General features: G+C 45.6%; 1 protein-coding gene across 2 annotated transcripts in view; it reads right to left on the minus strand.

Moving 5' to 3' along the window:
- Window positions 1-26,517, minus strand: part of BRCA1 (BRCA1 DNA repair associated) — a 238,841-nt gene that overhangs the window by 191,173 nt on the left and 21,151 nt on the right. For both annotated transcript variants that reach the window (XM_075349979.1, XM_075349978.1), the window contains exon 3: window positions 1,317-1,370. In XM_075349979.1, the coding sequence (XP_075206094.1) occupies window positions 1,317-1,370 (54 nt within the window). The remainder of the gene's footprint in view (window positions 1-1,316; window positions 1,371-26,517) is intronic.

A 26,517-nucleotide genomic window follows, 5' to 3' on the forward strand; every position in this document is an offset into this window, starting at 1 on the left:
GGGGCCATATCTGACACAGGGGGACTTGTGCGATCTATAGGGGCCATGGGCAGCACTATGGGGGCGATATCTGACACAGGGGGACTTGTGCGATCTATAGGGGCCATGGGCAGCACTATGGGGGCGATATCTGACACAGGGGGACTTGTGCCCATTATGGGCCCCGGTGAGCTGCTTCTAACCCCCCAGATGTATGCCCTGCCAATCCCCCCCCCCCGCCGAGCCGCGGGTGCAGGCCCCACAGAGCAGCAGAGTTGTGTGTATTTGTCTGTATGTAGCAGAGTTGTATGTGTTTGTCTGTATGTAGCAGAGTTGTACGTGTTTGTCTGTATGTAGCAGAGTTGTACGTGTTTGTCTGTATGTAGCAGAGTTGTACGTGTTTGTCTGTATGTAGCAGAGTTGTACGTGTTTGTCTGTTTGTAGCAGAGTTGTATGTGTTTGTCTGTATGTAGCAGAGTTGTATGTGTATGTGTTTGTCTGTATGTAGCAGAGATGTACGTGTTTGTCTGTATGTAGCAGAGTTGTACGTGTTTGTCTGTATGTAGCAGAGTTGTACGTGTTTGTCTGTATGTAGCAGAGTTGTACGTGTTTGTCTGTATGTAGCAGAGTTGTATGTGTTTGTCTGTATGTAGCAGAGTTGTATGTGTTTGTCTGTATGTAGCAGAGTTGTATGTGTTTGTCTGTATGTAGCAGAGTTGTATGTGTTTGTCTGCATGTAGCAGAGTTGTGTGTGTTTGTCTGTTTGTAGCAGAGTTGTGTGTGTTTGTCTGTTTGTAGCAGAGTTGTGTGTGTCTGTTTGTAGCAGAGTGTAGTACCATTGTTTCAGTCCAGTTGTGGCTTTATACAGCAGGGAGGAGCATTCCTTGCTGTACTAAGTGAACATTGGAGCGATTGATCTGTCAATGGCCCTTTAAAAACATATTGTACGGCTCTCGCGGAATTAAAATTAACATGTTGCAATCAAAGCAGACTTTTTTTCATTTGGGAGCGGGGTAGTCTTATACAGTGAGTATATCCCAAATTCTATATTTTTAGGGCAGAAGTTGGGGGTCGTCTTATACGCCCAGTCGTCTTATACGCCGGCATATACGGTATTTTTTTGTTCTACCCAAACGAACTACAATTTATAGAATAACTATATATTCTGACAAGTCCCAGCACTTTAGTTTCTCTTTCCTTTAAGACATTCTTTACTGCAAGAAAGATAGGCCAGACGTGTACACACCTGTATTACAGGCAAAGCGAGACTGAATGAAGGAGCTACTAATGGCAAGTCACAGGGTATTCAGGGGATAGGAGGGCTGCATGTGCCTTACCTGCAAAATATATGATCACATCGGGTGGCTACGGGCTCCTTCATTATTTCCAAGCTGTAAAAAAAAAAAAAAAAAAAAAAAAAAAAATAATAATAATAATCTTGGTCAAATAGAATTAAATCAAGAACCTAAGTCTACAAGACAACACGGTGTAACTCCAGCAGACAAATGTATTTTAGCATTGTGCAAAAAATAGAACAATTAAAATCATAGCTCTTATTTTTATTTAAAACTTTTTAGGTCATTTTTTTTTTTTTTTTAAATAGTTCAGTAATTTATTCTCTTTTTTTTTTTTTATAAACATGAAAAATAAAATGTTTAAAAAAAAAAAAAAAAAGGAGGTTATCCAACACAATATTTTTATTTCTGAATAGTTCAGCAGGTTTATGCACTTAATCTGAGAGCATAAAGCTGTAGAGACCCTGATACCAACGATGTGCAACTTATTGGACTATTTGTTGTAGTTTTGTTAAAAAAAAAACAAAAACACTGTTTTATCAACAGATCATTATCACGAGAGGAGTAGTAAACCTGCTGCCATGTAGTCCTCCATATTCATGAGCTCTGTATAACCCAGCCCCCAACACGGATTGGCATCTGTCTACTTATACTGTGCATAGGCAAAAAGCTGTCAATCAGTGATGTGGGCGGGGTTATAGAGAGCTCAGCATTCAGAGAACTAGTAGATCTGCAGCAGATAGAACTGAGATTTTATCAAATCTGCAGCACCCAGTAAGTGATAGATTACTGGAATCAGGGTCTGTATCCACACATCACGTTGTTCTCAAATGATGTAGCAAAACCTCTGACAGATTCCCTTTAAAAAATAAAATTAAAAAAATAAAACAGTCACAACTTATAATAATGTAATATTTATTTTTTCCGTCTCTGTTCATCCAGCTCCAATGAGGTCATGTCAACACATTGCTGGAGCCTGGTGAACAAGTTGGGACATCATGCACCACAAGGAGTGATCAGAAATGGGAGGTACCAGTGAAGGTTTAATTGCATATTAACTGTATGTTAACTGCTGGTGAGGAGTAATACCAATCCTACTACTAATAATAATAATACTCATACTAATACTCATTATATAATAATAATAATAATAATAATAATAATAAAATTATTAGCTTATATAGCACCATTAATTCCACAGCACTTTACGTACATCAGCAACACTGTCCCCATTGGGGCTCAATCTAAATTCCCTATCAGAATGTCTTTGGAGGAGTGTGGGAGGAAACCGGAGAACCCGATGGAAACCCATGCAAATACGGGTAGAATATACAATCTCATTGCAGATGTTGTCCTTGGTGGGATTTGAATTCCACCCCCCCACTGAGCTTCCGTGCTGCCCTAGCAATAGATCAAATAATGTAAAAAAAGAATCTTATACCTAATCTCTCGGTGTATGGTAGAAAGAAAAAAAAAAGAGAAGGTGGGGGGTAAGGGGTTTGGTTAAGGCAATATGAGCTCAGTAGAATGTCTATGAGCCTGTACACAAGAGCGTAGAATATGCTCATAGACTTTCTATTAAGCCGGTACATCGCCCTGGACACTCGCTCATGCAGGAGATCAGCGGTCTTAACTGCTAAGCAGCGGGGAGCCGATTGCCGCCATGTTTATACAGGCCAATGATTTGCTTTGTCATCCCACGGGATCTTCTCTAGGTAGCAAGCATTAGAGCTTAAGTGTTCGTATATTCTTGTCTTAATGTGTGAAACAAAGGGCATGATGCAAAAAGGCAAAACTTAAAATGACAATTCCTCCCTATATGCCATTGGAGCATATGAACTTTATAAAGGGAAGTTTCCCTCTACCCCTATGGAATTTACTTTCTGCACCGTCACACTATTGCATTGCTTCAATAGGAGCTAAGCAGTGCTCAAGAACACCAGGCTCTGCATACAGTGTAATTACAGATGCGCCAGGTATTCCATGATCAGTAAGGTTGCCTATTCCTCTGTCAGTCATCAATATATCAGTCCCAGTCTTACCATGCCCAGTTTTAAGATTTGGTGCAAACTTGTGTAAACTGAATATTAACCCTCAACTGGTGAGGTGGGATTTTTGTCACGCAGCTGGTGATGTGGGGCTTCCTATACCCCAGTGTTTAGAAATCTCTAATTCTTACAGAAAATGGAAAGATCATGTTTGTTTTGTTTTCTTATTGGCGATTGATTACACATGAGTATAACAAATTTTTGACACCCAAAAGTATCGGAAAATGTAATACATTGATGATTCATACCAGCGTGTTCCAATGAATGCCAGCTGAACAAACTTTCCCTGGGGTGTTGCAAACCCACCTCACCAGTTGAGGGTTAAAAAGTAAAGAATACAATGAAGGACTTCCTACCCGAGGACCAAGATGGAAAGCTCAAACATGGTACTGCTACTCAATGCAAAACACAATGATATTGACTACTGCTAGGTATGACTGGGACAAATTACAGATGGACAGCGACAAACTGGCAGTTGTAAAGATCTTCACCTTACAATGATCACTCAAGATGCAGTGAAGACACTAGAAGTCAACAGGAAATTAGCTATGGGCAAATCAACCACAAAGTCACTGGAGAAAGTCCTCAAATCAAGGAACATTTCACTTGTGACAAAGACACGGCACGTACATAGGCTGGTCTTTTCTGTAGAAACATATGGATGCGAATGCTCGACAAAAAGTAAACAAGACGGAAGAATCAACGTCTTCGAAATGTAGAAGGATGTAGAACAGGGGTGGGCAATTAATTTTCCCATGGGGCCGCATGAGAAATTGGGATTGGTTTAGAGGGCCGGACTAATATAATTACCTCAGTTCTACCCAATATACTACATCACTACACCCCCTCCATATACTACACCTGTAATTAACTACACCACTACACCCCTATATACTACACCTGTATTATACTACACTCCCTCCATATACCTGTAATATACTACACCCCCATATACACCTGTATTATACTACACCACTATATAATACACCTCCGATATACTACATCATTACACCCCTATATACTACACCTGTAATTTAGTACACCTCCATATAGCACACCTGTAATATAGTACACCCCCATATAGCACACCTGTAATATACTACACCTCCATATAGTACACCTGTAATATACTACACCTCCATATAGTACACCTGTAATATACTACACCTCCATATAGTACACCTGTAATATACTACACCTCCATATAGTACACCTGTAATATACTACACCTCCATATAGTACACCTGTAATATACTACATCACTACACCTCCATATAGCACACCTGTAATATACTACACCTCCATATAGTACACCTGTAATATACTACACCTGTAATATACTACACCTCCATATAGTACACCTGTAATATACTACACCTCCATATAGTACACCTGTAATATTCTACACCTCCATATAGCACACCTGTAATATACTACACCTCCATATAGTACACCTGTAATATACTACACCTCCATATAGTACACCTGTAATATACTACACCTCCATATAGCACCTGTAATATACTACACCTCCATATAGCACACCTGTAATATACTACATCACTATACCCCCATATACTACACCACTAGCCTGCACCCCCATATCACACACACTACACCCCATACAGCTTGCACCCCCATATCACACACACTACACCCCCATATGTCACACACCCTGCCCACATATCTCACCCTGCCTGTACACCAACTTACCCCTCTCAAACACTCTGCACCCCTTCACATCCTTCTGTCAGTCTGCAGCCCTCATATGCCACTCACCCTGCAACTCCATCTTCCCTCATATGCCACTCACCCTGCAGCCCCCCTCCCCCTCATGTCCCCTATTTTCTCATTACCAGTCATCATGTGTCCACATCTCCTTCAGGATTCAGTATCTTGCTTTCTGCCCGGCATCCTGTGTCTCCTCCCACACAGTCACATGGGCGTGACATCATCGCAGGTCCTGCAAGATAAAATTATTCCGTCTGGTGTGCTGCTTCTTCTCCTGCCCGGCGGGAACTTTTGAAATGACACACGCAGCGCAGTACTGACAACGTCAGAGCGCGCGTGTGTCACTGACAATTAGTGCCGGCAGGGAACACAGGAAAGACTCCTGCGTTCCGCTGCCTGCACTGACTGTGCGGACCTGCACAGGATCTCTCCCTGCTCGGCACGCTGCAGCCTGGCTCCACTGCACCGGCTGAAGACGGGCGGGCCGGTCACAGAGAGCAGGCGGGCCGGATGTGGCCCGCGGGCCGCCCCTTGCCCAGGCCTGATGTAGAAGGATGCTGGAGAGGGTGTTATCAATATCCTGGATGGCAAGAAGAACAAAAATCTAATTTTGTAACAAGTCAAGCCAGATACAGTGGAACCTTATTTAACGAGAACAATCCGTTCTGGGACTGTGCTTGTTAACAAGTTACTCATTCAGCAAAGCAAGATTTCCCATAGGAAATCATTGCAATGCAGACAATTCATTCCACATCTTGTTAAATGTCCCATCTTGGTCCCCTATTCTATCATTACAAACTCGCACAAACTCGCACAAGCACGCACGCACATATTATATGCTCACCTTATCTTCCGTTCCATCGCGGGCCTCCTGGGTCTTGTAGTTCGCCGCGAGGACGTCGCGATGTACTCGGGAACTACAAGAACCATGAGGCCGGCGGTGGAACGGAAGGTAAGGTGAGCATAATACTGTATGTGCGTATGTGTATGTTTGTGCGTGCATGTGTGTGTTTGTGTGGACTGCAAGTGCAGGTTAGAGCTTGGTGGATGTACGGAACCGAAAGGGTGTGCGGTGAGAATTTCGTTTGTACAGCAAAGCTTTCTCGTAAATCGAGTTACAAATTTACAGAAAGCTTTGCTTGTTAAGCGAAATGCTCGTTAAGTGGGTTACTCGTTAAGCAAGGTTCCACTGTAAGTCACTTGAAGCAAAGATCACCAAGCTACGACTTGCCTACTTTGGACATATCATACGAAGACAGTATTCACTAGAGAAGGACATCATGATCAGAAAAATAGAAGGAACAAGGCAAAGAGGAATACCAGCAACACGATGGCTTGATTTCAAGATAACAGCAGAGAAGACCCTGGTGGACCTATGTAGGTTGCACAAGATCGATCTTCCTACAGAGAGTTCATCCATCTAGTTGCCATGGCTCAAGATAGAGCTGAAGGCAGTTTAGGAAAAGGAAAAAAAAAACAAAAAAAAAAAAAAAAAGTACAAAAAATAAAATGTCAGCGACAAAAGGCAAATAATGCAGACTACATCACCCATGCACCCTCTCTGCCACTCATTCAACTCATTAATATGCATATGGTGTAACGGGGTGCCAGGGGTGCCTCGGGGATTGTAGTCGTGGCCCCTTCGGTTAGGCTTACCCCTGGTGCCGCCGTCACTTTTGGGACAGGAGATGACTTGGTGGGGCAGAGTGTGGTGGTGCAGACGCCGTCGTCAGTTGTACAGAGACTCTGCAGACATGGATCAATTGAACCAACAGGCATTTTATTAAACACTTCTTCACAGAGGCACAACACTTCAGGTGACTTCACACTTCATTTAGCTGGGGAAAAAACCTGTTCCTGACGTCTCCTCCAGTGGGGATGTGCCCGGCTAATCCACTTCACCTGGCTCCCACTACGGCTACACACAGACCGGACCCACACCAGTACTGCTTCACACTTGAGGTTCCGCCTTCTCCTCTTCTCTCCGGCTTTCCTATTCACTCAGCTCCCACACTCTGACCCTTCTCTGCTTCTTTTCTCCCGTCCCGGACACAACTGCCTCTGATTCTAACTTTTCTCTAACAACTCTCCTTCTCCCTCCCCTTTCTGCTGCCGGCTCCTCCTTTCCTCTGCCCTGTTTCTGTGGAGACAGCCGTCCCACCCGGCCACTAGGGGAACCCCTAAAAAAACAGTGCATATAACAATAAAACATTTTTATTAATGAACAACAACATTCCGGGGAATCTGTACCTCATTGTAAGGGGTCTGCCCACCCCTTACATACCCTCCCCTCTTTAAGCCTAAGCCTCCCGGCAAGGCATAAACCTAAAAACACATTTATGTAATACAGTCATAATAAAACTATAAACATGTCCACCTTAGGGCACACGCAAGAGGCGCACCAGTCAGGCGCCCGGAGTCCCTCCTGGGAGCTCCCGGTCTTAGAAGGTAGCGTGCCCGGAGGCCTTCAGGAAGCACTCCCGGTCTTTGCAGGGCTTCTGCCCGGAGGCTTTTGCAGCACTCCCGGTCTTAGTAGGCAGGAACACCAAACTACAAAGCTTTTTCCAACAACACGGAGGAGCCCCAGGCTCAGTTCAGCGTCAGGCTCCCTCCGGGCTCAGCAGCTTGAACAAGTTGTAAACGGTAAAACTTTTCCGGCTCTGGAACAATGCCGGTCTCCAAACAAACAGGTCCATTATCTCCCGGTCTTGACAGTTCACTCAGGGTGATAAGCACGTTGCCATTCAGCCCATTGAGCCTTCACGTAGTCGGACAAGGACTGACCAGGTAACCGGCGCAGCCTCCGGAAGGGTTCATAGTTGTCAGTTTGCTCCGGTGTCTCGGTCTCCGGTCTTGTCTCCTCAACCCCCGACGGGGGTGATGGGGTCGCTGCACGGGACGGCTGGGAGCTGCCCATGACGATTACCGGGTGAGTAACCAGGCTCTGTTGAATAGCCAGCACCGCCCGGGTCCCCTTCTCTGGGTCAGTGCTCGGTCCGGGCATGACTTCTGGGGCTACGGCCAGTGTACTTCTCGGGTGGGAGATCTCCGCTAGTACCGGTCTTTGCTGTGCACGCCGCCGGTATTGGCATTCCTCCCACTCAATTTCTTGCTGCCATTGGGCAGCCTCTTGGGTAGTGGGCATCCGGGTCACTCCCACCGCAAAGAGGCCTCGGCATCCCACCTCTCTCATGAACCGCACCTTCTCTCCCGGGTATAAAGTGTGGAGGCGCTGTGGTAGGCCCTCGGTGTTAAGGTTCACCCGATTGTAAAAGTAGTGATCGCCGGTCTCTTCATCCTCGATGAAACCATAGCCTTCTTTCTGGTTAAACTTCACCACAGTCCCGACGGTACACTGGCGTTCGAATTCCTCACTCCAGGGACCGGCCATCATTTCACGGGTGACGGTCTCGGCCAGTAGTCTCTCCTGTACCGGGTCGGGTTCTGGTGATGGGGACTTCCGCCGGGTCTGGGACGATGGCTGTACTGGATCCAAAAAGAAACCCCACTCGTCCTTTTCTAGCTCCCGGGCGTATGGTTCTTCTGGGGCCAGAACTGGTACGTGGGTTGAAGATCCCACCGCGACTGGCGGGGGTATCTCCGGGCACGGGTATGGGGTTCCCAGGAGCCTATTTCCCGACGGCAGCTGTGCGGTGTAAGTCGCTCGGACCTCGGTCGTGGTCTCTCCGGTCGCGGCGTCCCAGGTCGTAACCCAGGTAACTTTCGTGGGCCGCTCCGGTCCCCCGGGTACAGCCGGTAGGTTGAGAGGAAGTCCTTCCGCAGCTGCAGCCGCAGTCTGCTTAGGGCGTCCTCTGCCCAGGTTAGTTGCTGCTAGCGCGGCCACCACATCTTGCTGCTTTCCTGCGGTCTCCATCTTGTTTGCAGTCAGCGTCTCTGGTAATGGCGGTGGGGTCAGTGGAGAAGCTGGAGGAAGTGGAGGCGGGCCTACTTTTCCCGCTCTTGGGTATACTCCTCCCCCAGTCTCCCACATCAGATCGACCCCTCCGCGGCGGTTCTTCTTTTTTTCTGGAACACAGCCCACTTCACATGTTTTCCTCAACATCCTGGGGCCAGCACCTCCCCTCTTTGGGCGGAGTACTCCGTACTTCTTTTTCTTCACCGGCCAGCCCCAGGCTCTTCTTTTGGCGCCAATTTTTCTCGCGCCCACTGTGTCCATGAAGACGACGGCCATCTTGCCGCCATCTTGTGCCCGGTCCAACGCCTCAGGCACTACTACTTCCCACCAAGGGATCGGGACTCTTCTCCAATAAGCCGGATCCTGTGCCCTAGGCACCACTTGGTCTCCGTCTTCTTGGGTCGGGACCCCTTGCATACAATCCGGATGCTGCCGACTACGCCACATGTAACGGGGTGCCAGGGGTGCCTCGGGGATTGTAGTCGTGGCCCCTTCGGTTAGGCTTACCCCTGGTGCCGCCGTCACTTTTGGGACAGGAGATGACTTGGTGGGGCAGAGTGTGGTGGTGCAGACGCCGTCGTCAGTTGTACAGAGACTTTGCAGACATGGATCAATTGACCCAGCAGGCATTTTATTAAACACTTCTTCTTCACAGAGGCACAACACTTCAGGTGACTTCACACTTCATTTAGCTGGGGAAAAAAACCTGTTCCTGACGTCTCCTCCAGTGGGGATGTGCCCGGCTAATCCACTTCACCTGGCTCCCACTACGGCTACACACAGACCGGACCCACACCAGTACTGCTTCACACTTGAGGTTCCGCCTTCTCCTCTTCTCTCCCGCTTTCCTATTCACTCAGCCCCTTCTCTGCTTCTTTTCTCGTGTCCCGGACACAACTGCCTCTGATTCTAACTTTTCCCTAACAACTCTCCTTCTCCCTCCCCTTTCTGCTGCCGGCTCCTCCTTTCCTCTGCCCTGTTTCTGTGGAGACAGCCGTCCCACCCGGCCACTAGGGGAACCCCTAAAAACAGTGCATATAACAATAAAACATTTTTATTAATGAACAACAACATTCCGGGGAATCTGTACCTCATTGTAAGGGGTCTGCCCACCCATACAATGGCACTTACTTTTTTTTACATTAATTTGAAGTCCCAATATCTTGAAAAATAACCTTCAAGTGAAAAGGATCAATACCCAATGTATATATGCTATTGCACTGAATTCCTAAAAGTCCCACTCCTGATTTGTGTAGCTGACATGCCCATTTCAGGGTGCCAAATTGAAGGCAATGAGGCCTATAATGGCCACCGAATCATTCTGCTCAATTTTAATTAAAATTTCAGCTCTCTAAAATGTGAGTTGGGATATCAGACTGATCTGTTACAAGAATGCGAACGCGGCTTCCACCAAGCGCTGACATCAGTTGTCTATTCTGAAGCAATATGAGGAAAACAAGTCTATTTAACTTTCAGAAATCAATCATGCCTCGGAAACCTTTCTTTTTACATGGCCACCTTTGATAACATCTGAGAAATAGGCACACAAAATAATCTCTTGCCGGTTTTCTGACAAAATGTTGGCTCCGGGAAACATCTCATAAGTAAATGCCATTTCATCAATATATGTTCCTGGGAGATTGTACTGGAACGCTATTTGTCTTGTACACAAGCTCCAGTGGACGGGACTGCTGCATCGAGAACAGAGAGTGAATATCAAAGAGATGGGACCACCGAGCAGAATCGGGAGAAAGCTAATTACCAGAACAGCAGCACCACTAGGGGCCGAAATACTGACCACGATAAAGTACAAGAAAATACTCAACCAACGGAAGAAACAAATGGAGGCTGGAGGGAAAGTGCAGACAGGGACGCACTGAACTGGAGGAGTTTTGAGCTGTTTTTGCAGCCAAGGAAACATTTCATCCTGTTACAACTGAGGACATAAAACTGTCTGGAGAAGAAATGGAGAAGTGAAGTGTTTATTATACGGGGTTCAAGGGGGACCCTGGGGTCCCAGCAAGAGCTTGTGATTTCCTTATAAGATATAAGAAATTCTGGACAAAATAAAAAATAAATAGTGGCAATTGGGAAGGGCAAACACTCTGGTCTGGTTTATATACTAAAGGCTCACTTACACGCAACGACATCGCTAACGAGATGCCGTTGGGGTCACTGAATTAGTGACGCACATCCGGCCTCGTTATCGACATCATTTCGTGTAACACATACGAGCGAGTGTTAACAATAAAAAATACTCACCTAATCGTTGATACGTCGTTCATTTTCATAATATCGTTGCTCGTTGTGGACGCATGTTGTTCATCATTCCTGAGGCAGCACACATCGCTAAATGTGACACCCCAGGAACGACGAACAACAGCTTACCTGCGTCCTCCGGCAACAAGGTGGACGTCTCTTTCCTTCGGCTGCTCTCCGCCCCTCCGCTTCTAATGGACGCCTGCCTCCGCCCCTCCGCTTCTAATGGACGCCTGCCGTGCGACGTCGCTGTGACGCCGCACAAACCTCCGCCTGAGAAAAGAAGCAGTTTGCCGGCCACAGCGACGTCGTTAGGAAGGTTTGTGTGACGGGGACTAACGATATTGTGTGCCATGGGCAGCGATTTGCCCGTGACGCACCAACGACGGGGGAAGGTGCGATCGGCAGCGACATCGCTAGCGATGTCGCTGTGTGTAAATGGGCCTTAAGACATGTGACAATGCTCTTTAACCCCTTCTCGACACATGACTTACTAGTACATTCTATGTCAGTGGCCTGTGTATAGAGCAGGCTCAGGAATTCAGCCCACATCGCATCTGGCAGATGCTGAGCGCTGATTCTTGCTGTTTAAGGCTATGTGCGCACTTACCGGATTTTGCCGCGGATTTTCCGCGGATTTGCTGCATGTTTCGCTGCAGAAAATGTTCATAACATCTCTGCAGTGAATCACCAGCAAATCCTATGGAGAAAAAAAATCCTGTGCGCACTAGGCGGAATTTGACAGCTGCATGTTTTGCTGCGGGAATCCCGCAGCAAAAACAAGTGCATGTCACTTCTTTTCCGCACATCGCTGCGGGATTTCACTCCATTGACTCAATGTTAATCATGAAATCCCGCAAGGAATAACGCAGGCAGCAAATTCTGTGCGGTTCACTGCGTTTTCCTGCGTTATTCCCTGCGGTATTTCGCGGTTTACCTCCGGTAATGTACATCACTTGCTTGCGGTTTTGCAGGGAAGTGATGTCATTACAGGAAGAGGAAGCCGTGCAGAGAGTAAACACACACAGATCACACTCACACAGACATCACAGACACAGATAGACATCACAGACACATAGAAAGAAAACGGAAATATAGAAAACAAAGAACGTGGGCTCCGCTGCATATTTACCGTCCAGCCGAGGTAAGCACACAGCGGCGGCCCGGTATTCTCAGGCTGGGGAGGGAGAGGGGCAGGGGTAATGTCCCCCGCCTCACTCCCCCTCCCGCAGCCGAGAATATCAGCCGCAGCTGCCCCGGCACTGTCGCATGCATTATGCGACAATACCGGCGTGTCCTCGGCTCTTCTTGCCACCGTGTAGCAGTGGTGGCAAGGTAATACAAGGGGTTAATGGTGATGGGGGACCACCGCCATTAACTCCAGGCTTGATCATGGCAGCGTCTATGTGACAGCTGACATGATCAACCCGTAAGTAAAGTGAAAAAAAACGCACACAGAAAAATCCTTTATTTTAAATAAAACAAACAAGCCTCGTTCACCATTTTATTAACCCCCCCCAAACAAAGCTCCGGCGTAATCCATAGGTCCGACATAATCCACAGCTCCGGCTCCGGCGTCCTGCACTGCTGACATCCAGCCGCGACTGTCACAGACACAGGCTGAATGCAGCAGACAGCAGAGGTAATTACCGGTCATTTCCCACGGCCGGTAATGTGAACTCACTGCCGACCGTGGGAAATGCAGCAATCTGTCATCTATCCATCCTTCTATCTATCCCTCTGTCTATCTATCTATCTATCCCTCTGTCTATCTATCTATCCCTCTATCTATTCTTCTGTCTATCTACTATCTCAGAATTAAATGACTTTTTTTTTTCTTTTTTTTTTTTTTCAATGTGCTTTATTGCATTGAATGCAATAAAGCACATCCCAACCCGCACGCGGCAAAACCGCGGCAATACCGCGAATAATACCGCGGCAAACCGCGGCAAACCGCATGCGGTTTTCGGGTGCGGTTTCCCGTGGTTTTTTACCGCGGGTGCGGTAATCTTTGAGAGGATGCGGAATTTTCACAAGAAAATTCCATTTCCCAGTGCGCACAGAGCCTAACACTCAAATGTTGCTGTTAATCTTTGACACAGCATTTATAGCGCACAGTCCAGGTGACGCAATGTTTTGCGTACCCTTCAGCTCTCCTTCCTCAACACAAATCAAGGGGTGCCGATGGATTGTCATGGCAGTCGGAAGCCTGCTGAAGGGCCCTCTATGGCTGTCATGTCACTAATCCCGTGAAGGCCAGCCACAGCTTTGACTTTATAGGAGGCCATCATTTTAGTTGTATTCTCCAATACTACAGTGTTACTGTACATACTGCAGTATACAGAACAATAGATCAGACACTACCCCCAGACTACACCTTCAGATACATTATCATTGACATCCTCCATAGAGTCATCCTCCATAGAGTCACCATCTTGATAGGACTGCTGCAAATTTTCTGCATGTGTGGTGGTCCTACAAGGGAAAATAATTGTATCTAGGATGTCAATCATTGAGGGTGAGCATGATTGAAAGAAATTTGACATTATTGTGCCACTTTGAAGAATTTATGGTAGCAGTCTTGGACAGTTAGAGAGCCAGACAGGTTCCCTTTAAGCGTTTTATAGATCAGACAAGAAAACATTTATTGAATAATTGTTTGAGGGTCCTACCAGAGAGATGTCAACCTGGGAGAGCCCTCAACAGGATCTTATGCAAACATCACAGCAAAAATAAAGAGTGGTCTGAGGGATTCTACTAATTACATCAGACCCTTTTATTATTATTCAGTATTCCGCTCCATATCCTGCACCTGGGCGAAATTGGTTATGGTGCCAAATGTTACCAGAAAGTTAGGTCTGACAGAAGTGTGGAAGACATGCAGCTCTCATGTTGTATGCAGATACCTACAGCAAGATCTCTGCAGCTGTAAGACATGGTTGTCCTTGAAGCGGCCTATATGGAGAGCACAGAGTGATCACAGGCTGCTGCTGTGGCCTTCACTTCATTGTACCTATGGGGCCCCCTGATGAAATCTAACTCCTTTACTGCAGCCCAGTACGATGCATACATATGGCTTCTCTTCCCCTGAAATTCTTTGCACAGCGCCCCAGACATTTCAGATAACTTTTTCGAAAATGTCATATGTCTGCATAAAGAATAAGGCTGTGTGCCCACTATCAGGGATCACCACGTTTGGCCGCAGCGTGTTTTTGCTGTGTCCAAAACGCTGCATTGTACAGTACAAGCACACTGGATGAAATTTTTAGAAATCCCATAGCGTAAACTGACCTGCTGTGCGGCTTTGTGTGTGTGTGTGTGTGTGTGTGTGTGTGTGTGTTTCTCTGCCTAGGTATCGCCCTCCCGCCACATCTCCCTTCCCATGGAGGAAAATACGGTAGGCTGTGTAACCTGACATCTCAATGTGCTGGCAATCTGTCTTATTTTGACTAAGACAAATGAGAGCTATTTTTCAGAATGTATGGTGAGATCAGAAGCTGGGGGAATATATCCAATAAGATATATTACAATATTCACCTGTACTGTTGATTTATGCAATGTTTGATGAAACGACAGAAATCATTTAAAGAAAAAAAATATATATCTGTATCTGATTAGATTACAAAGCCTAAAGAAAGCAGAAAACGCCCTAGGAAAACAGAGTGCGCTGACTAGTCAGCTCACACAAGTTACATTAAATAGTGAGTGACTTAGCCCCACGCTCATTTGTGAGGGCAGGAAGCCATAATTACATTTGCTGAGCGGTGGCAGCGAGGACTTGCAGCATTTGTAGCTTGAGGATATGATTACTCCAGATCCTTAAACAAGAGGTTGTAATCAAAGTCATAAATTCTAAGACCGCGCACAAGCAGATAATACGTGCCCTGTTCCATCCCACAGCACAAGGATTAATAAAGAAACATGTTTGTGCCAGTCGGGGGTGGGGAAATAAAAAACCCACGAAAACTTGTCTTGAGAGTATGCAAGTCTGATGACTAATGCAACGAGAATTTATGAAGGCCAAAAAATAACAAGGTGCTAAAAATGTCCCCATTTGTGAATGACACGTATTTATGTAGTCATGAGTTTGCTCTTGAGTTTGCCAGCGCAGTATACAAAAATGCCCGTTGTATAATGTAGGGAAATAAAATGTCAGCAGTTAGTGGGCCTCATTCATAAAGATTGGTAATTAGTAATACTGATGATGTCTTAAAAGGAAAGCTGTCACATTGTACAGTCGTGAGCAGAATTTTTCACTGACAAGTTTTGATTTCACTAAGTTTGCAATTCGCCCTGAAAGGCTGGATATCAAATTATGGGCCAAATCCTGACAGAGGACAACCCACTGTACCCTATTAACACTAGAAGTCCCAGAGAGGGGTCATTTGACATTTCTACCATTGAAACCCTATGGAGCTTGACATTCCTGGGACTTCTAGTGTTAAAGGGAACCAATCACCAGGATTTTCATCTATAACCTAAAGTTATCCCCCACCCCTGTTGTTAAAATTAGCATAAGGCTGTTTTCAGACGTCCATGTTTTAGGTACGTGTGACATCCGTTTTTAACACTGATGTCCCACGTATCCATGTTATTCTATGCTGTACTCATATGGTCGTGTTTTCACACGGACCGTGTGGCCCCGCTATTCCTCACATGCACACACGGAGACATGTCCATTTTTTCTCCAGCAGCACAGGTGTCACACGGACCGCACACTGATGTGATCCGTGTGACATCAGTGTGACACGTACCGGAGAAAACACGGGTTTTTAAATAAAAAGATTTTCAATATTTACCTGTATCGAGTGATTCTGTTTCCGGCTCCTGACGCCCGCTCATTATTTTCATTGATTATTGCAGTGAGCAGCTGGAAGCCAGAGCATCGCGGAGACAGCGCTGGAGACAGCACCGCTGAGGACAGCATGGCTGGGGACATAGATAGTGATAGGTAAGTATCCTGCCAGCAGTGTGTGTGCAGGGACATCCAGGAAATCATCGGATTTCCCAATGAACGCTTATGATCTCCTGATGACACCCCTGCGACAACTGCGCTACAGCGGGTGTCATGATGACTTCCAGGGGTTCATGAGAGTTCATTGGGAACTCCGATGACCCCCTGGATGTCACTACACAAACTGCTGTATACTCACCTGTCACCGGCAATGTCCCCGGCAGTGCTGTCCCCGGCAGTGCTGTCCTCAGCTGTGCTGTCCTCAGCTGTGCTGTCCTCAGCTGTGCTGTCCTCAGCTGTGCTGTCCTCGCGATGCTCCGTCCAGCTTCCAGATCCTCGGGCAGTGAATAATCAATAAAAATAACAAGCGGGGGTTAGGAGCGGGAGGCAGCATAGCAGAAGACAGTATTGCTGGATACAGGTAAATATAGAACATCTTTTCATTGCAGAGACACGCGTTTTACCCGGTACATGTCACACATATGCAAACACGGATGTCACACGTATGACTGGTACCTGATTAAACACAGAAGTCTGAAACCGGCCTAAGTATTATACAATTGATGTAGCTTTTCTCTTCCAGGACCTGTGGTGTGGTCATACCCATGTGACCAGAAGGGGCAGGGCCTCAGCCAATAGGAAAATGTTGCTTCGTGACATTCGCTTTATTGGCGGAGGCCCCGCCTCATCTGGTCACATGGGTATGACCTCACCACAGATCCTGAAAGAGAAAAGTTACATCAATTGTATAATACTTATGCTAATTCTAACAGGGGGAGGGGATAACTATGAATTCCCCCCAGATATTATCTGCTCCTCAGCTGCAATCAGCTGCCGATTTTGTAAACTTTACTTTCTTGGATTTCAAACCTAAACATCCAAGCTGATAACTAATGGTATGTATAGACTCAGCCTGATAGTGTCAGTATAGCACTGGCTTTAGCTTATATACGAAAATCCCTGGGAATTTGTTCCCTTTAAGTCCTTGGTATCTAGCACAACGTCTGTGGTTTTGTTTGTTGAGGATTGACCACCGGCTATTAATGGGACGGAGTTCTGGGGAGTTTATTTCAATGCTGTGTTCACCGAGCCACCACTTTTGCCAAGTGACATGGTGCCCCAAAAATCATGGTCTATAATCAAATTGCTCCAGGATCATTTGGAGATGTTACTCTTGGAGGATATCAAGATCTTGTACTTCTATTCATGGCAATGCTTTTAGGTGAAAGTTTGAGTGAGCCCAATTACTTGGATGAAAAACCACCTCATGCATGAATGGTCTCAGGAGACTCATGTTTGCTTGACACAGGACTCATGGTAAGGCCTAAGCCACACGGCGAGAAAATCGATGAGAGTGGAGTGCGATAAAACATCGCGTTCCACTCGGACCAATTCTAGACTGTGTGCCAGCGCACATGAGCAATTATTTTCTCAGCCCAAATCAGACCGAGAAAACAATCGCAGCATGCTGCGATTGTAAGCCAAGACTCTTTTCTCTTGCACCCATTCAAGTGTATAGGGAGAGAGAAACATTGCACTGCACTCGCGGTACACCAGTGTACTGCACATGCAGAGCGAGAATCGCAATAGCCGGCAACGAAGGAGAGAGGGATATAAATCCCTCCCTCCACTCCTCAGAGCCAGCCCGCCCCTCCTCAGCACCTGCTCGCCCCCCGCAGCTGAGGTCCGCACGCACAGTCAGACCCCAGACGCAGGGATACTAGCATGACACTCTGCTCCTGCTGTGCTGCCAGCACGAACCGAGTGTCATGCGAGCATCGCACTAGTGCCCCGTGTGGCCCTGGCCTAATGCTAACCTTTTCTCATGCTTCCAGATGTCTCAAACATGAATGTGCTATTTTTCTATCCTTCTAAGGGGTAAAGGGGTTGAGTGGAGAGTAACATTTTTTTACAAAACTTAGATAGGTTCCTTGAAATCCTGGTGTTTGTATACATAAGAGTCCAATGAGCGGGACCATTAAGTGACTTACAGAGAAGACTTTCAAAAATGTACAAGGGAAAATATGGCACTGCATTACTGCAAAAGAGAGATATTTAGTTTTTGTATTGGCCAATGCATGTAAGCCCGGAAACCAACGGCAAGGTAATCTCTGTAATCTGGGAACCTAACTTAAATGCCACTATCTAGGTTAAAAACATCCATATCTGGGAAAGATGCCACTATTTGGACTACAAACCTCCATGTATGGGCAGCTAGACTCCTGCTATAATGGTTATGAACAGCCAGGTCTTAGGACAGAGTGCTCAGTCAGAAAAAGACTCACTACAAATATCCAAAAACTGACCCGCACATCCAACAAATGTGAACAGGTGCTAACTGAAAAAACATAGTAACTATAAATGCAAATAGTTGCACACTGAAAAAGCCAAAAATGTACAAGGGAAAATATGGCCAATACATAAACTAAATATCTCCCTTTTGCAGTAATGCAGTGCCATATTTTCCCTTGTACATTTTTGGCTTTTTCAGTGTGCGATTGTATGCATTTATAGTTACTATGTTTTTTCAGTTAGCACCTGTTCACATTTGTTGGATGTGCGGGTCAGTTTTAGAGAAGACTTTCAATCACTGAACAGGACCACCCCACTGCACTCTTATGCATACAAACCCCAGGGTTTTCAATGACCCTATCTAAAACGTTTGTGAAAAAATGTTATTCTCCAGGCAACCCCTTTATCCCTTAGAAGAAGGAAACAAAAATAATACACATTCTTATTGTTTGCGTACATGTGTCACTATCACACCAAAGGGCGATGTGACCGACACGCGTTTCGAGACAATCAAGGATATTTATCAATACTATAATTCTTAGAGTGCAGACTTTAACTAGACACTTAAAATACTCCAGCTGTATCACAGTGGTTTCTGCTGTTTGACTAATCTGTCAAATTTTATTTTCACTTAAATCATGTAATAAGTACCGTTCTACACCGGTGATAGCAGCACGCAGGGTGTCGCAATCCCCTCCTGACCAAAGACCGTTGAAAAACATTGGCTCTGCACAAAGCCCAGCAGAAGCCGACGTTTATATAGCGTTGGCGGTCCAGAAGCGGTTCATAAATTTCCTCGAATGTATTGATACACCATAAGAGATATTTAAAATATTGCATTTTGCTATTTTTTACAGATAATCAAAAATTGCTAAATTTATACACCAAATGGTTTCTCTGAACCCAATGATAATGTTTCTTCAAAAGGTGCCTGCTAGGACGCATGTGCCCAGTAAGGATCATACAATCATACACATGTTCTATTCATTATACAGGTGAGGTGCACGACATCTGCCAAAAACGTTCAGATGTGCACTCGTCCTGGAAGGCATCTGTGAATGTAACATCATCAGCACCATATGTGAGCCATGCCTAACCTCCAAAGCAAATGGTTTTTAATCTATTCTACTAACAGGTTCAGATCATAACCATGCTGTAACTTCTTTTCTAGAAGTCTTTGCTGCATCTGCTGTATCACAAGCCCCACTGACTTCCAATGGAGTCTGATAAAATTTCTTTCACAAATGCAAATTTAGTCATCAAATATGAAGGAATCTGTAACAGATCTTCCGAATCAGATGTTATATTGGCTGTCCACTACTGGACAAACCCTTATGAATAGTTCAACCAGGCGGACTATAATAAAAATAATAAAAAAATTCTACGTACCTGCTAGTGTCTCTCCCACGGTCAAACATTGTGACAACTGCTGCAGCCAGTCAGGGGCATTGCTCTAGTGTCACTGCGTTGAGAAACACGTGATGGTGTCTCCGCGGTGTTGGATGTTGATCTCTCGAAGGTCAACCATCCTTACCTATGTAGTCTTCTACTAGGCATTGCTCCCACTAGCCAGTTTCCTACTCCACACTGATGAGGGGCAAATACCCCGAAACAGCTGTTTGTGGATGGATACCATGTTTGGCATAGGTGGTCTCCTTGACTGGAGACTGCCCTTCCCGTGGTTGTTCCTTCCCGGTGAAAGACCTGGCTAGTTTCCTGCCAGCGTTGAGAAACATGTGATGGTGTCTCTGCGGCATTCTTGCTTTGAATATTTCCCAGGGGGCATTGCTCTAGAATCACTGCGTTGAGAAACACGTGATGGTGTCTCTGCGGTGTTGGATGTTGATGTCCCTGAGGTCAACCATCCTTGCTTAAGTGGCCTCGGATAGACTTCAGCCTTCACTAGTCCGTCAGAGAGAAAGGCTGCTCTGATAGACTGCAGCCTTTGATATCTTATCAGTCGCTATTGACAGGCTGCAGCAGTCGCGTGACAATGTTTGACCGTGTGAGAGATTGTGGGAGGTAAGTAGATTTTTTTTTTAATTATGAATATAGAGCATTTAAGTAGACGCGTGCAATGGTGATTTCCCTCCCCTTCAACAATGTATTGTAACAAAAAACAAAAAACACAACAGTGATGGGTATACCCTCCAAAAAAATCAATGTCTCAACAACTTACCGTATTTTTCGGACTATAAGACGCACCGGACTATAAGACGCACCCTGGTTTTAGAGGAGGAAAATAAAATTTTAAGCAAAAAATGTGGTCATGACACACTGTCATGGGGCGAGGATCTGCTGCTGACACTGTTATGGGGGTAATGTCCCCAAATTCTCTACTAAGGTGCCGCATCCTGGTAATGATCCTCCCTGCCTGGTATATACAGTATATGTCCCTCATCCTGCTATATACCGTAATCCTGCCATATGGCCGCATCCTGCTATATACTGGCATGTGGCCGCATCCTGCTATATAACCCATCATGGCATATGGCCCCATCTGGCTCATAATATGCCCCCATCTGGTTCATAATATGCCCCCATCCTGCTCATAATATGCCCCCATCCGGCTCATAATATGCCCCCATCCGGCTCATATGTCCCTCATCCTGCTATATACCGTAATCCTGCCATATGGCCGCATCCTGCTATATACTGGCATGTGGCCGCATCCTGCTATATAACCCATCATGGCATATGGCCCCATCTGGCTCATAATATGCCCCCATCTGGCTCATAATATGCCCCCATCTGGCTCATAATATGCCCCCATCTGGCTCATAATATGCCCCCATCTGGCTCATAATATGCCCCCATCCTGGTGTATAATATGCCCCCATCCTGGTGTATGGCCGCATCCTGTGGCACATAAAAAAAAATAAACGTTCATACTCACCTCACTTTACCTCACTCCCTGCAGCATCGCTCGTCCTCCCGTCTGTGTCAGCGGCAGCGCCGCTGATTGGAGCCGTCCCCATTACCCTGCTGGATCGCGATCATCTCCTATGTCTGTGCCAGTATCCCGGCGGCTGCGTGTGGACACGTGCGCACAGCGATGACGTCATCGCTGTGCGCGCCGCTAGTCTCCACTCAGCCGCCGGCACAAACACAGGAGATGATCGCGATCCAGCAGGGTAATGGGGCGGCTCCAATCCCGCTGACACAGACGGGAGGACGAGCAATGCTGCAGGGGAACGGTGAGTACTGTACACTGATTCACTGCCCCCCGCGCTGATGATGATGCACGGGGGGCAGTGAATACAGCCGCACATGATCACTCCAGGCCGTAGTTGCCAGGGGTGATCATGCGAGCCGGCTGTTTATCCCCCGCCCATCATCCCGCCCACCTGTCAGCGCCGGCTTCAGCGCTGAGGGATGATAGGCGGGGGATGGGCGTGCACATTAAATGAGCGGGTCCACGTGGTTACGGCAGGCTGCTACAGCCTGCTCGTGCCCCCGATGACTCGCTCCACCGCAGCACCCACATTCCCCGCAGCCACATTCAGACCATAAGACGCACCCCCCACTTTCCCCCAACATTTGGGGGGGAAAAAGTGCGTCTTATGGTCCGAAAAATACGGTATGTGGCCTTGAGCATCAATTACAGCTTGACAACTATATCTCATACTGTTTACAAGTGGGTATCCAAAAAGAGAAAAATTCAGCTCACCCGATCCACATGGAGACCAAATAGGAGGACGGTGCACGGAGAGAAAAGTCAGCCAGGCTGGTGATCCAAATGAAAAGAAAGCTCCAGCATCCAAGTCCAAAAATATGATAAAACTCCTGTTTATTGATAATACTTTAAAAAAAATGCAAGTGTTACATTATAAAAACCACATGGTGATAGATGATGGTGCGGTTTCGTTTGGACACAAATTTTACTATATCATTCAATATGGATTTTAAAACACCATCAGTGGAAAGTATAGGGAAGATATTTTTTTAAGGATTGTAGTGACACTACCATCATTAAAAAATTCTTACCAATACTTTCCACTGATGGGGTTTTAAAATCCACACTGAATGATGGAGTAAAATGTGTGTCCAAACGAAACCGCACCATTAGCTCTTTTATTTCCCCCAGTGATAACACAAATCTCATAAATAGAGACTCTGACAATCCAAAAAAATGGCTTTCTATCATAGGCTCATACAAATGCGGGCAGAAATTATGTGGCCTCTGCAAATACATGTTTAACACAAAAAAAAAATTCTCCTGTATCACAGAAAGGAAATATGAAATTAAAACCTTAATCAATTGTGCAACCAGCCATGTAATTTATGATATAACATGTATTGCATGCGATGTTCAGTATGTGGGAAGCCCTGGCCGCACTTTGAGGCGCAGAATCTCAGAACACATATATGATATAGGGAATAAAAGCAGTAGAAGTCCATCAGGTGCTTCCCAGCATTTCATCACCGTTCATGGAGGCAGTACCGACAGCTTTAGGGTTAATGCCATAGAAAACGTTTTGCTACCTAATAGGGGTGGCGATATTATAAAATTGATGCACAAAAAAGAATCCAAATGGATCTTTGTAATGGAAACTAGATCACCATCGGGGATGATTTTGAGAAATGAGCTAAAAAATGTATATTGAATAAAAAGTTTTTCGTATATACCAGTAAACTCACCATGTATTTAGCTTTACCTGTGTTAGTCTATGATGCCACATCCTGCAGACTTCTTTTTAATCCCCATCCTTGTTTGTAATGGTATGGATTCGGACAATGGTATGGTCACTCAAAATGGTATAAGACACTTGAAACGCGTACCATCATCTATCATCATGTGGTTTTTATAATGTAGAACCAGCATTTTTTTTAAAGCATTATCAATAAACAGGAGTTTTATCATATTTTTGGACTTGGATGCTGGAGCTTTCTTTTCATTTGTTTACAAGTGGGGTTACTGTCTGAGGTATGGCATCCCACTCTTCTTGAAGGGCGGCCCTCAGGTCATTGAGTTTCTGGGGTAGAGTTACGAGCCTTCATAAGGCGACTCTGCTGATCCCAAAGTTTTCTATGGGATTTAGGTCTGGAGAACGTGCAGGACACTCCATTTGCGGTACCTCTGTCACCAGCAGCCATCCCTAATGATATGACCTTGATGAGCTAAAACATTGTCATCTATGAGATGAAATTAGGGCTGTGTTGTTTATGAAGAAATACAATGACTGAATTAATGATGTTATTCATGTAGAAGGGGCTTGTCACTGTACCATTCACAAAGTGTAGGGCAGTTTTGTATTGCCCTAACACACCTGCCCACACTGTAGGACCAATACCACCAAAGACTCATCTGGTGACAACTGAGCTGATGCATAGAGCTCTCCTAGATGTCTCCAACATCATTGGCAGCCATCATTTCTGCTCAGTGTGAATAAACGTTCATCACTGAACAGCACTTAGGCCCATTGGTCCCTCACTCAGCAAGACGATGAGGCTTGTGCCAGTTAGTGTGGTCAGGTACCCTTGCAGGTCATCTAGCAGGCAGACAACATTGATGTAAACAGTTTTGAATGGTTTGATGTAACACTTGGGTGCATCTCACCTCCCTTAAATGTGCCTGGAGTTGTGTGCCATTTATCATCCGGTTCTGAAGGGCATTGTTTACAATGAAGCGGTCATCAGTGCGGGATGTGTCCACAGGAAGTCCACCTCTACGCCTTTCTATGACTCTTCCAGTCTCTCTGTATCTCTGTTGCAACCTGCTGATGACACTCTGTGACATTCTAAGCTCAGTGGCCACTTCCGTCTGAGAACATCCTGCTTGAAGCCTCGAAAATGCTGAGCTACTGTTGATCAAGTGTTAGGCGTTGCCTTAGTCTCATGATATCAAAATGTGATCAGCATGATGAGGAGGACTATTTAAATACAAATTCTAATTGAACCCCTGAAATTTATTGGGCGATTCATGGATCAAACACCTGTTGTGAATGTCATTAAGCTCCTTATAAGAGAACAGCAAGATGTGCAAAAAGTACTGAAACATTGAACAGTTGGACATGTGCATTCAAGAGTTTAGAGAAGGTCCCATTAAGTTTACCTGAAAGGGTTGGAGGGCATTTTAAGATCATCCTGATATTTCACCCAAAACTCAAATATCCCTGACTTTGTGAGCTGTGTGTGTATGAATAAACAAACACAAACTGCATGACTTGGAAGACAACACAGCTCCCTCTACTGGCTTTTCTTGTATGTGACCGTTAAAAAAAAAAAATGTAAACTTGCCATCATATATAACCACTTTGTAATTATAGGTTTTCAGTAAAAAATGTAATGTATAAAGTCGCTTACTTCTCTTTTACTGATGAATGGTGTTAACAGCTGAAATAGAGAACCTGACATTGCCTACTTCTACTGCATATCCCGAACAGAATGCATCCACAGACAAGGACAATAGAGCCTGACAAAATCTAGACAAAGACAACTGAAATCAATGATAAAATGACACCCGATCTCAATCTCCGATACAGTCATCAGTCTCGTAATTGCCCGCTGTAAAAGGCCGAAGCTCGCTGCAATGGGCTAATGTGATTACTATGGATGAGCGTCCGAATGGAGACATAAAAGAAGGGCAGGATAAGAATATTGAAAACCTATCAATACGCAGAGATCAGTAGAACATAAATGGAGGCACATTGCTCATATAATCAGAGATTTCCTGCAATTACAGGCAAGCGGCCTCCAGGAATTTTAATGAGCAGATGCTACAAGTATTAATTAGCAACAAAGTAAGAAATAAATAGGTCACGTAAGGTTTCACTTCCAGCACCCTTTACTCATCAGGGGAGATTACCACACCTTACAGTCAGACTGACAGAGAACTCTACAGTTTTTTATTGGCAAGTCAAACAGGAAATCTTATGGTACTTTCACACTTGCGTTGTTTTCCTTCCGTCACAATCCGCCCTTTTGGAAAACAGTAGAATCCGTTAACTGATTCCGCTGTTTCCCATAGACTTGTATGGATGACGGATTGTGCCAAAAGGACCTGCGTTGCTTCGGGAGGAACGCAGCATGTATCGTTTTTTTGAGCAGCGGAATCCTTAGGATTTCACTGCGCATGCTCTCTCTGGCTCCCTGCACCCGTAACTAAGGTAAATATCGGGTAACCAAGCAAAGTGCTTTACCCGATATTTACCCTGGCCATGTGTGCAGGGAGCCCGACACTTCCCCGCTCGGCTACGCCCCCTCCCACACTCCACTCTGTGTGTGCATATTTTATATATATATTATATACACACACACACACACACACACACACACACACACACACACACACACACGTCCTCAGCGCCATGGCTCCGCTCGGCTCCACCCACTCTGCACTCCGCCCCCCGCACACATTCTCGGCGGCGGAGTGATCAGCTGATCACCCGGCGACCGGCTGCTGGGAGCGATCAGCTGATCGTTCACAATAGTCTGCCGCCGGTGAAACTGTGTAAAAAAAAAAAGGCTGATTCCGTTGTTTTGTACGATCCATTGCATCCGTTGTACCATTATATGCAACACATCCGTTGCATCCGTCACACAACGCAATGCAACAGATACCGTTCAACGCAAGTGTGAAACTAGCCTTAAAGGGTTGGTGTGGCGCTTCTTAGGCTTTGTGCCCATGTTGCGTTTTTTCATGCTTTTCAGCAGCATTTTCAATTGCACCTTTGTAATGCCAAAATGCATGCATTTTGATTTTCCAGCAAAGTATATGAGAAATAGGGATTTCTTGTGCGCACTTTGCTGTTCTAAACGGTGCGTGAAATTTGCATATTTTTGGGCAAAACTCTGCGTTTAAAGAAGCAACATGTCAATTGTTTTTGCCATTTTGGCTGCGTTTCCCATCCATTCAATTTAATACAAAACGGCAGCGTTTCTAAAAGCACCGGAAAAGCACTAAAAACGCATGAAAACAGCAAGGTGCGCATAGGCTACTTTCTTTGTGTTTTACATGCATTTTTAAAGCCAAAAGCATTGTGCTTTCTGCCAGAGGATGCTTTTTGAACTGCAACTACCTCGACGCAAAGTGCGCACATA

The sequence above is a fragment of the Anomaloglossus baeobatrachus genome, chromosome 5, assembly GCF_048569485.1.
Source record: "Anomaloglossus baeobatrachus isolate aAnoBae1 chromosome 5, aAnoBae1.hap1, whole genome shotgun sequence".
NCBI lineage: Eukaryota > Metazoa > Chordata > Amphibia > Anura > Aromobatidae > Anomaloglossus > Anomaloglossus baeobatrachus.